The sequence below is a fragment of the Saccopteryx bilineata genome, chromosome 5, assembly GCF_036850765.1.
Source record: "Saccopteryx bilineata isolate mSacBil1 chromosome 5, mSacBil1_pri_phased_curated, whole genome shotgun sequence".
Classification (NCBI taxonomy): domain Eukaryota; kingdom Metazoa; phylum Chordata; class Mammalia; order Chiroptera; family Emballonuridae; genus Saccopteryx; species Saccopteryx bilineata.
Window position 1 is genome coordinate 66,478,511 of NC_089494.1, and position 12,671 is coordinate 66,491,181.

Genomic DNA, 12,671 nt, shown 5'->3' on the forward strand with positions numbered 1-12,671 from the left:
TCTACATGTGGCTTCTTCTTCATATCCTTAGTTATAGTACTTCTGTTCAGATGGTCTTCAGGTGGCTCTCAATGACAGTTGTTTTGTAATTTAGTTGTAATTCTGATGTGGTTACGGGAGGAGGGAAGCACAGCATTTCCCCATGCTGCCATCTTGACCAGAAATCCTAAATATGAAATAAATTCATTCCTTTTAAAAGGCTTAATAATATTCCATCTTATGTACAGACCACATTTTACTTATCCATCCATGTCAATGGATATTTGGATTATGTTTATTTTTAAGATTTCACATCTCTTTACTGAGATAGTCAAATATTTATAAATTATAAGATATCTGAGTTCAAAATACTCATTTGGGAGGAAAAGACAGTGGGGAGAAGAATAACAAATGAAACAAGATATGTCAACTTATTGGACAACAAATATTAGAAATACTGATAATACTATATATATATAGATATAGATATAGATATAGATATAGATATAGATATAGATATAGATATAGATATAGATATAGATATAGATATACACACACACACACACACACACACACACACTGACTAGGATGTGGGGAGACATGCTCTTCATACAGTGTTGGTAGGAATGTAAATTAATTTCTTTAGAGGGCTCTACCAAACTTTAAAATGCATTTTCTTTTGTCCTGACCAGGAAGCTCAGCTGGTTAGAACATCATCCTAATACGCCAAGATTGTGGGTTCAATCCCCAGTCAGGGTACATATACAAGGATCAACCAATAAATGCATGAATGGGTGGAAAAGTAAATCAATACCTCCATCTCTCTCTAAATAAAAAAATCAGCCTGACCTGTGGTGACGCAGTGGATAAAGCATCGACCTGGAAATGCTGAGGTCGCCGGTTCGAAACCCTGGGCTTGCCTGGTCAAGGCACATATGGGAGTTGATGCTTCCAGCTCCTCCCCCCCTTCTCTCTCTCTCTCGCTCTCTCGCTCTCTCCCTCTCTCCCTCTCCTGTCTAAAATGAATAAACAAATAAAAAAAATTTAAAAAAAATCAATAAAATTTATCCTCACCAATACACTCATGCATATACACAATAAAGAGTATAGAAGCATATTGTCAGCAAGTGTTTAAAATAGCCCAAGACAGAAAACAATTTAAATGTCTATCAGTAGAGAACTAAATTCATAAATTACAGTAAAATATAAAAGTATTATAGAATACTATTTAATCTTAAAGAAGAAAATAAAACGGCCCTAGCCAGTTGGCTCAGTGGTAGAGCGTCGGCCTGGCGTGCAGGAGTACCGGGTTCGATTCCCGGCTAGGGCACACAGGAGAAGTGCCTATCTGCTTCTCCACCCCTCCCCCTCTCCTTCCTCTCTGTCTTTCTCTTCCCCTCCCCCAGCCAAGGCTCCATTGGAGCAAAGTTGGCCTGGGCGCTGAGGATGGCTCCATGGCCTCTGCCTCAGGCACTAGGATGGCCCTGGTTGCAACAGAGCAACGCCCCAGATGGGCAGAGCATCACCCCCTGGTGGGCGTGCCGGGTGGATCCTGGTCGGGCGCATGCGGGAGTCTGTCTGACTGCCTCCCCATTTCCAACTTCAGAAAAATAAAAAAATAAAAAGAAAGAAAAGAAAACTGTTCTATGTATACTGATAAAACACACTGTCCAATAAACATGTTAAAGGAGAAAATGCAAGGTACAGATGGTATGACACTATTCAATCAGACACTCACTGATTCCATTTCTCGCATTGCCGCAGACCAAATAACCTAAAAACTTCCCATGACAAAACATCTACAAATGCTGAGTAAATTATATCTTTTTTTCTTCTTTAAGTGAGGGTAGGGGAGATAGACAGAATCCTGCATGTGCCCAGACCTGGATCCAACCAGCAACCCATCATGGGCCAATGCCCGAATCAACCAAGCTATTTTTAGCACCTGAGGCTCACGTGTTCAGACCAACTTTGCTGAGCAGAAGCTAAAACAATCGAGACACTGGCTGTGGGAGGGAAAGAGGGAGAGGGACAGGGAGAGAAGCAGGTGGTTGCTTCCCCTATGTGCCCTTACTGGGACTCAAACTCAGAACATCCATAGGCCAGGCCAACACTCCATCCACTGAGAAAACCAGCTAAGGCATAACTAACACCTTTTAAATGTATAACTAAGTTCAAAAGAAAGTAATGTTATGTTATAACCAATATACAGTATATTACTTTTGAAATTAAGAAAATAATTATCCCTGAAGTACTTTTAAAAAATATACCATGAATTCAGTAATCAATACCTGAAACACTGTAATCTTAGGGCACATTTTCAGGTGTGACAGACACTGTTTTATCCAATTTAATCACATTTACTAAGCACCCACTATGTGGAAGAGATTGTGCTGGCCTATGATTATTAGCAAGTAGAGGTTCCTATTTTTTAAGTAGCTTAGAATCTGTGAGGAAGAACCAGCAAGGAGGCAAAAATACCTGTCATACAGGATAGAACATGAAAATCGTTATTCTCTGTATCAAAATTTGAGAACTACATTGTTTAAAATTCCAATTTCTAGTTACCATCAGAACCCCAAACCAGTCAGACACTATGTTACATTTTCAATTACTTTGTTTTTTAGCTCATCCTTCTATAAGCCATTTGTAACAAGGATTGCACTTATTCATTAGTGGCAAAACTATGATGTTTACATAGTTATTAATATGGTTTCTATAGCCTTTGTGATCTCGTCCCACAAATGAATTGTTGTTTTTCTCCTTTGCTTTGTATAACTGTTAATATCACCAAATTCATTTTATCAATACTACTAATTAAAAATAACTGAATCCTCCCCATATTGCTATAATTATAAATTTTAAAGGAAGGATAGGATGGACCTATGATTCTTCCCCATCTCCAATAATACCCACAACAGTCAGATACTTGGAAAAAGGATTAAAGCATAGCAGGATTTCTTCTCTTTTACTAAGAACACAGATACAGAGAAAAGTAGAATCCTTCCTTAAAATTTACTGAACAATGAGATTTACAAACTTCTAGGGCAGTTTAAATAAACAACCCCAATATTGACACATCTCCAATCTTTAGCTACCTAAAAGGATTTTAAATAACATCAAAAGGCCCTGACTGGTTCGCTCAGTGGTCAAGTGTCCGCACGGCATGTGGATATTCCACTTCAATTCTCGGTCAGGGCACACAGAAGGAAAGACCATCTGCTTCTCCACCCCTTCCCTCCCCCCTTCTCTCTGTCTTTCCCTCCCACAGCACGGCTTGATTGGTTCAAGTGCACTGACCCCAGGCACTGAGGTTGGCTCTGTGGAGCCTCCACCTCAGGTGCTAAAAATAGTCCAGTTCCCAGCATGGCTCCAGATGGGCAGAGCATCAACCCAAGACAGGGGTTGCCAGGTGGATCCCAGTCAAGGCACATGCGGGAGTCTATCTCTCTACCTCTCCTCCTCTCACTTGGAAAAGGAAAAAAAAAAATCAAAAACTGATAAAAGTTAAATATATTCTGTCCATGCCAGGGTAATCCAGCTTTGCCCACCAGGAACAATGATAAAATTTCTTAACAGTTCCCAGTTCTACTAGAAGTGTTCCAGAGGCAGCCTTTTAACCACCAGTGTGGACTAATATCACCTGTATCTATCTCTTCAAGCAGATTAGATGTATAGCCCAGGATTATTCTATCCAACCAAATGAGTTAAATAATTTCAGGATAATCACATAGCCACAATACTGTTTATGGTTAACTCTTGCCCTTTATGAAATTGAATATGGAAACTGCTGACACATACAGGCAATGGTTCTGAATTTTAGACAGACTATAGTAAATCTTTCAATACTATATATGAACTCATAGAGGGTTGCCAGACTGGGTAAAATAATTATCTATGAGATGTCAGTAAAGGTAGACGCTATAAGATTAGTATGTGTACTATCTACATAGCCCTGATGCCCTAAACCTGTATGAGTACCTTCAAAGAAACTCATTGACATAGTTCTGCTTCTGCACTGAAGCATCACAATTAGAGACCAGATTTGCCTCTCATCTAGATCAACCTCTGTGCTCCAAAATTCAGGAAAGAATCAATATTATTTCTCATTTCATGTTCTCTGAGCATCTCCTAAATGCTAAACTATTCTAAGAAGTAAAAATAACTAAATATCAGTAAAGAACTGTTTCAATTTCTTCTTCTGTTTTGAAATGCATCTAATACTAATAAAAAAAAGGCTCAAACATAAATGGCATATTAAAAAAACAATTTTTAATGGAGATACAAATAAGACTGTTATTTGTAAAGGCAATAGAAAGAAGTGTTGAGTGGTCAGTCTCCGAAGACAGCATGCTTAACTTACTACCTGTGTAATTCTGAGCAAGTTTTTCAAAACCACTTTTCTCTTCTGTACAATGGAGATAATAACAGTAGTAATCTCACAGTTATTAAATGAGTTAAATCATGTAAAGCAGTTAATATTTGACCACTGTTTACCAAACAGATGGATAAAAATGCAGAGTTTTAATAACACTGTTGATAAGGCTGGTGGAAAACTGGTAGTCTCATTCTCTGCTTAGTACAAAGCCTTATGGAGGGCAATTTGGAGATCCCACTTTTGAGAATTTATCCCATTGATACTCCCGCACAGGTGTGAAAAGCCAGGCATACCAGGTTTTTTATCTCATACTGAAAATCCAAATGTCACCAAAGTGATAATTAAATTAAGTATGGCAATTTCATGACATAGAACTCTATAGAGCTGTTTGGTTTGGTTTGGTTTTAAATAGAGCACACTGATGTACTGACATGGAAAGATCTCTTAGATCTAAGTGAAAAATGCAAGATGTGTAGAACAGTGCATATGGTATGTTATGTTTTGCATAAAGACACTGAAAAATTAAAATACATATTCATCCTTGTTACTTTCTGCACTAAGAGAAATTAACAATGGTGGGAAAGAACTGGGCAGATGGGAGACAAGATGGGAGGAACATTTCAAACTGTGTATGTGTGTGTGTTTTGCTTTTTTAGCTAGAGGAATATTTTACCTATTCAAATACTAATTTTATAAAGTATTTTCAGGCCCTGGCCGGTGGCTCAGTGGATAGAGCATTAGCCCAGCATATGGACATCCCGGGCTGGAGCCCCACTCAGGGCACACAGGAGAAGCAACCATCTGCTTCTCTCCCCCTTCCTCTCCCCCTTCTCTCCCAATTCCCTCGTGCAGCCAGTGGCTTGATTGGTCCCAGCGTTGGCCTCAGGCACTAAAAACAGCCCCATACTGGAGCACTGGCCCCAGACAGGGTTGCCGGGTGGATCCCGGTCGGGGCGCATGCGGGAGTCTGCCTCACTATCTCCCCTCCTCTCACCTAAAAAAAAAAAAAAAAAGAAGGATTTTCAAGTGTCAGTCTTATACTTTATTCTCTTGAATGTTAGCTGCAATTATTATTGTTATTAGTAACACTAGTAATAGTAGTAGCAATCTCAAAACACCCCCTTTCTGAAGCCTTTTTCTTACTTCCTCTGCACAGAAGCCTCCTCTAACCCTTAAACTATCATTTAGTACTCTAGTATAAGTGGTTTAGGCTAATGTCTTATTCATATTTAAGATCCTAGGAACCTTGCTTTTACCTAGTAGTTACAAACATTCTAGAGTAAGAGTACTCTACAAGTACTCTAAAAAAGAAAATAGTAAACATTTTTAATTACACTCAATAATGATAAGATTTAAAATTTGGAAAACTTGAATAACTGATTTGCTAACATTCAACTACTGCCCAGCTAAAATCTCCTCGCAGTCACTAAGTTTTTTCTTTTCCCGGACTTCCCTAGATATGGACATCATGTCTCAAGCCAAGACATTAAATGTAATAACTCTTTAACTCACTGCAACCTCTGAAATGTCTTTTGTCCTAAGTCCCAACACTCTGGTACTTGGCTCGTATTGAAAAAGCATTTGCTGAGTTTCTTCTTTTAGAAAGACGGCACATTTTAGACAGTGTATAAACGGTGCCCTTTTAACTAGAAAAAAGGCTAACATCTGATTCCTAATTCCATCAGTGTTTTGTCTGTTCTTCTGGTATGGAGGGTATTCTATAACTGATTGCCAGTAGCCCAATTCTAGATGTCATTCCAGCACAGCAAAATACTCCACTGACAGCTCTACAGTCACTTTCCATGCAGGCCACTCCCATTCCCTCCTCCCTCAACCCCCGTATGCTCTAGAGCTCCTCCACATACAGACACACACTGACAGTTCGGAAGTCCTTTTCCCCAAGTGTCCTCTCCTGCAGTTGCAAGACCACCTCCCCGTCTCTCATCATCCTACGACCCAATTCGGTCCAAATATCATCGCCCTCCCAGCCAATCCAAATCACATCATTATTTCTTCCCAAGAACCAAGCAGCTTTATACAGCCTTTCCCAATAAGGACACAATTGACAGCTAGATACCAGATTCCCCAAGAATTCTTTTCCTCCTCCTACCCCACGCACTGGCTCTTTTCACTCGCTCTGGCTCCCCCGAAAATCCACAGCCCCGTTCCTAAACCAAGCTCTCGGTTCTCCTCCCTTCCTCACCCCTTCCACCGCTGACAGCTCAGACACCTCCATCCCCATGTGGCTGGCTGCACCCTCCTCCACTCCCTTCCCTTGACAGCTCAGGACGGGCTCCCTGGTCCCCATTCTGGGCCTCCCCAGACCCCGGCCTGGACCTCCCGCCCCGGGGGAGGGCTGCACTCACCCACTCTCCCGCATCACGTTGCTGTCCCCGCAGTCACAAGCGCCCCCGGCCTGGCTGCGGAACATGTTGAAGTCGTGTCCGGTGTGGTCACCCTGGTGGAAGCACTCGGCGCACAGCGACATGCAAGGGGAGATGCCGCACGTCCGGCAGCGGTAGGCCACGAAGTTGGCTGTCCAGACCAGGCCGCAGAGCGCCGCGGGGTCGTAGGCCCGCACCGCCGCACAGAACTCCTCGTAGCCGCCGCCGCCCGCCAGAAGGCACTTACACCACTCGAGAGCCTCCTCCTCTGCTGCCCCCGGTCCGCCTCCGCCGCCGGCCGCCGCCGCCTCCTCGCTGTCCGCAGCCGCGGCCAGCGGCCGCTCGGCGCTCAGCACTCGCTCCAGCAGCGCCTGCAGCTCCTCAGCACCTGCCCGGTTGTCCGGCCGGCTAAGGGCCGCCTTCAGGTGCGCAGCGGTGGCTGCCTTGTCCAGGGCCGCCCCGGGAGCGGGCAGCTCGGGTTGGGGCGACTGCGGCCCCCCGACTGCCGCCGCGGCCGCCGCCGCCATGATGAGAGCTCAGAATTTGGAGAGCCCAGGGCTGACGGCTCCTCCCGGGCGGGTGGGAGAATTGACTGCTGCGATTGCTCAGCCCGCCCAACTCTCGCGATACGCCGGAACTGCCGCGCACCTTCACGCGCTTCCTGGCTCCTGCACACGCCCCCTCCGATTGCGGTGCATGCTCGGTCGGCACCGGCGACATCTCGCCTGGGGCGCTGGTATTATGCATTTACCACCATTTCTTGGCTCGCAAAGTGAAGAGCTACCAAAACATTTAATATGAAATTTCTTGAACATGAAAAATCTTTAACCTGAACAATGTTTTTTTAATTTACCTGGACTATAGGAAGCATACACGGCATCTTTCAGATATATTTTAAGCATCTGCTTTTCGTTTTGAGCTATAAATTCCCACTGTTATCAAATCCACAGTTACTATTGAGTTACTATTATTATTGAAGTCACTTTTTAATTTTTTCCCAGGAATGAAGGCTTACCTTCACATTATTACCAGAAATCATTCTCCTGTTCAAGATCTTTAGTTGAAACAAAAGCCAAACTGCTTAAACCTCACAAATTCCACCTATCTATCCTTATTCATCTGACACTGCTCCAAGTTTGCCATATGATAAAGACCAATAGAACTGCTCAATGGTGGGATTCAAATAATTTAACAACCGGTCCTCTGCCCTAATGACCATTTAAAAATATATATATATACTGGCCTGACCCGGCGGTGGCGCAGTGCATGGAGTGTTGGACTGGGATGCGGAAGACCCAGGTTCAAGACTCCGAGGTCGCCAGCTTGAGCACGGGCTCATCTGTTTTGAGCAAGGCTCACCAGCTTGGACCCAAGGTCGCTGGCTTCAGCAGGGGGTTGCTAGATCTGCTGAAGGCCTGTGGTCGGGGCACATGTGGGAAGGCAGTCAGTGAACAACTAAGGTGTCACAACAAAAAACTAATGATTGATGCTTCTCATCTCTCTCTGTTCCCATCTGTCTGTCCCTAACTATCCCTCTCTCTCTCTCTCTCTGTCCCTGTAAAAAATAAAAATAAAAAATAAAAACAATATACCGAAAGGTAATTTATTACTTCATGCACTTAATACTTAAATAAGAACAATAAAAGAGGTACACAAAACTAGATTATGAGTTTTAAAATATAATGCCTGCCTGACCTGTGGTGGCACAGTGGATAAAGCATCGACCTGGAATGCTGAGGTTGCTGGTTTGAAACTCAGGGCTGGCCCTGGCCGGTTGGCTCAGTGGTAGAGCGTCGGCCTGGCGTGCAGAAGTCCCGGGTTCGATTCCCGGCCAGGGCACACAGGAGAAGCGCCCATCTGCTTCTCCACCCCTCCCCCTCTCCTTCCTCTCTGTCTCTCTCTTCCCCTCCCGCAGCCGAGGCTCCATTGGAGCAAAGATGGCCCGGGCGCTGGGGATGGCTCCTTGGCCGCTGCCCCAGGCGCTAGAGTGGCTCTGGTCGCAACAGAGCAAGACCCCGAGGGGCAGAGCATCGCCCCCTGGTGGGCGTGCCGGGTGGATCCCGGTTGGGCGCATGTGGGAGTCTGTCTGACTGTCTCTCCCAGTTTCCAGCTTTGGAAAAATACAAAAAAAAAAAAAAAAAAAAAAAGAAACTCAGGGCTTGCCTGGTCAAGGCACATACAAGAAGAAACAAGTTGATGCTTCCTGCTCCTCACTCACCTCCCTGCCTTTCTCTCTGGCTCTCTCTCTAAAATCAATTTTAAAAAAAAAGATTTAAAAATAATATTAATGCCTGACAAAGAAAAAACCAATAAAACTGTGAAGATATTTCCATATTGCTTTATTGGCATCCTCACTTGTAATTTTTTTCACCTATGGACAGAATAAACATTACTATCGGCACTTAGAGTACACTAATGAACATTAAAAAGAATAAGGAATGTAAAATTGTGATTTCCACATTGGGTGGCTGCCCAGGTGCCTACCTTAAAGAGAACCCTGATTATAAGTGCCATTTTAACAACCGGTTTGTTGAACTCAACCAAAAATTAGGCCAGAACCGGCTGAATTCCACCACTGTGTTCAGGGTTTTCTAAAAGTGCTTTATCATTTCCTGCTTCTGGGTCTTTATTGTTCCTAGTTCCTGTAAGGTGGTGGGCAATGAGGAAGGTCATGTGAGGAACCCAGACCCGGGAACTTTGGCTAGAGCCGCCCACACTCATGCGTGCCAAAAGAAACTTCCCAGGAATCCTTGGGAAAAGAGTGACTGTCCATCAGCCAGTGAGATTTCACCACGTCATATTAGCTCCACCACCCTAGAAGAGACCCTTTAAATATTCCCCACAGGGGTCACCCTATGCGACTTCCCTGGCCTCTGTCCCCGGGACCAGGGAACATCGTTGGGCGGGATGTGCTTGTACTAAATAAAGCTTTTACTATTCCACACCTCGTGGCTACCCCCTTCCTTCTTCCTTGGCGGGGAAAAATACCTTACAGTTCCCACACTATAACACCGCACATGTTCACCCCACACCCCAATTCTAGCAATGTCTACTCATGTAATTGTCTTTCTTCAAAAAACAAATGGCTCTGAACTTGTTTGATAATATAACTTATTGCCTTAGCTGTATTAATCTAATCTCTACCCAACTACTAATCAGTACATTTCTTGAAGGCAAAATATTAGTCTTCTTCATCATTGCTCTTGAGTGCTCAAATGTATCTGGTTATTGTTAAATGGAATATAATTACATGGATAACAGTCGTTGCATATTTATTATAGGTCCTACTTTTATATGTAATATTTTATTTCTTTTAATACTCTCAAAATCCTCTAAAGTACTATTAGAAGAAACTAAAACTTAAAGAGGGAGGTGCCCCAAAACACACAGCTAGCAATTAATGAGATGTGACTAGAATCTAAGTTCATTTGACTCTAAAGTCCTGTTCTTTTTACCACACCTACAAACTTGCCTGATCCCAGGAATCTACTCACAAAAATGTATCTCCAGACCCCATCTCAGACCTAAATCAAAATCTCCAGAGGTCATACTGCCCTATCTAGCAAAATCTGAATCTTGAAAGAGATCATCAATAGGATCCTTCCAGAAGTAAAAATACATAATTTATTAAGTTACCATAACTCACCTCCAGAGAGCAAATACTTAATAACGCATGACAGAGGACAACCAAGAATGAAAGAAAAAAGTAAGAAAAGCAATCCAAGGAAGTATAATAAGAGTATTTCCAGTCCATAACCCAGTGTTATAAATGAATTGTACATAACTAAAATATTCTCTCTCACCTCTCCTGAGCCCCTACATTAATAAAGCATTTCACAATTATTATTTAACAGTGATAAGTAGCTCAAAAGTTGCTTAATAATTCTCTTTAAATATCATCAAATTGGTCCTGGCCGGTTGGCTCAGTGGTAGAGCGTCGGCCTGGCGTGCAGGAGTCCCGGGTTCGATTCCCGGCCAGGGCACACAGGAGAGGCGCCCATCTGCTTCTCCACCCCTCCCCCTCTCTTTCTTCTCTGTCTCTCTCTTCCTTTCCCGCAGCCGAAGCTTCATTGGAGCAAAGATGGCCCGGGCGCTGGGGATGGCTCCTTGGCCTCTGCCCCAGGCGCTAGAGTGGCTCTGGTCACGACAGAGCGACGCCCCCTGGTGGGCATGCCAGGTGGATCCCGGTTGGGCGCATGCAGGAGTCTGTCTGACTGCCTCCCCATTTCCAGCTTCAGAAAAATACAAAAAATAATAATAAATAAATAAATAAATAAATATCATCAAATTATAAACCAAATGAAATCTAAGCACATTTCAAACTAAGATAGAAGTAGTATGTATTCACTAATCAGGGTCTATGTGTTAAGACAATTTGGAAACTGTAATGGTGTCTCTCCAGGATTGCTTTCCTGTGAAGAATAATAAGGGTATCTGCTCTGCTTGACCATGACGATGCATGCTAGAACTGCAGCTTTTTCAGCACTGCACAATGGTCTCCACAGACTCCTAAATTTCTACAAAATTCCACCACTGACAAGTGCCTCTTTTGGTCTGCAACAACAACAAAAAGTTTAAATATCTTCCCTTATTTTAGTTACATAGACATTCAAGTACATGTACAGAAATCTGGACATTTTCCAGATTTCCCACCTATTGTAATCACAATAATATCAGAGCAAAATCAGAGAACCATTCAAAATAGCCAGTAATAATAAGAATGCAAATAACCCAAATGAATATGGGCAAAAAATGTGAACGGACGTTTAACCAAAAATGTTATATAAATGGCCAATAGACATAGAAAAGGTGCTCAGCATCATTAGTCATTAAGGAAATGCAAATTAAAACTATGAGATACCACTATACATACCCATTAGAATGACAATAATCAACAAAACAGACAATAACAAATGTTGGCAAGGATATGGAGAAAACAGGAACCCGCATACTTCACTGACAGGAATGTAAAATAGTACAACTTTTTGGGAAAACAGTTTGGCAGTTAATTAAAAAGTTAAACATAAATTTACCATAGAACCTTGCAATTGCACTCCTAGGAATCTACCCAAGAGAATTAACAACATATATTCACACAAAGATTTACAGGTAAACACAGTAGCCAAAAAAACCTGGAAACAATCCAAAGGTCTGTCAATTCATAAATGGATAAGTTAAATATGGCATACTCATATAATGGTATTCTATTTAGCAATAAAAAGAAATGAAGTACTGATAACATTCTATATAACATGAGTGAACTTCAAAAACCTTATGTCAATGAAGGAAGTCAGAAAGTAAAGAAAAAAAAATGTATACTGTATGATTCCATTTACTTGAACTGTTCAGAAAAGGCTAATCTATAGAAACAAAGTACAATAGAATAGCACTTGAGTATTCTTCAGGGGGTAAGAACAAAGTGACAGAAAATAGACATGAAGGATCTTTTCCTTCTTTCTGTCTTTCTTTCTTTCTTTCTTTCTTTTTTTAGCACAAGAGAAAGAGAGAGACAGACAGACAGACAGGAAGACAAAGAGATGAGAAGCATCAATTCTTTGTTGTGGCAGCTTAGCTGTTCACCTTCTCATATGTGCCTTGGTGGGGGGCGGGTTCCAGCAGAGCCAGTGACCCTTGCTCTAGCCAGCAGTCTCGGACTTATGCCAGTGACCTTTGGGCTCAAGCCAACAACCATGAGGTCATGTCTATGATCCCATGCTCAAGCCAGCAACTCCTTGCTCAAGCTGGCGATCTTGGGATTTCGAACCTGGGTCCTCAGTATTCCAGGCCAACACTCTATCCACTGCGTTACCAGAGCAAAGTTGGCCCAGGCACTGAGGAAGGCTCCATGGCCTCTGCCTCAGGCGCTAGAATGGCTCTGATTGCAACAGAGCAACGCCCCAGATGGACAGAGCATCGCCCTCTGGTGGGCA

At 42.8% G+C, this 12,671-nt stretch overlaps 1 protein-coding gene across 1 annotated transcript in view; it reads right to left on the reverse strand.

The window, feature by feature from the left end:
* UBR3 (ubiquitin protein ligase E3 component n-recognin 3) overlaps positions 1 to 7,337 on the reverse strand; it is a 240,891-nt gene extending 233,554 nt beyond the window's left edge. Inside the window, exon 1 of the mRNA XM_066233324.1 lies at positions 6,724 to 7,337. Coding sequence (XP_066089421.1) covers positions 6,724 to 7,268 — 545 coding nt within the window. The 5' untranslated portion in view covers positions 7,269 to 7,337. The remainder of the gene's footprint in view (positions 1 to 6,723) is intronic.
* Positions 7,338 to 12,671: the final 5,334 nt, after the last annotated feature.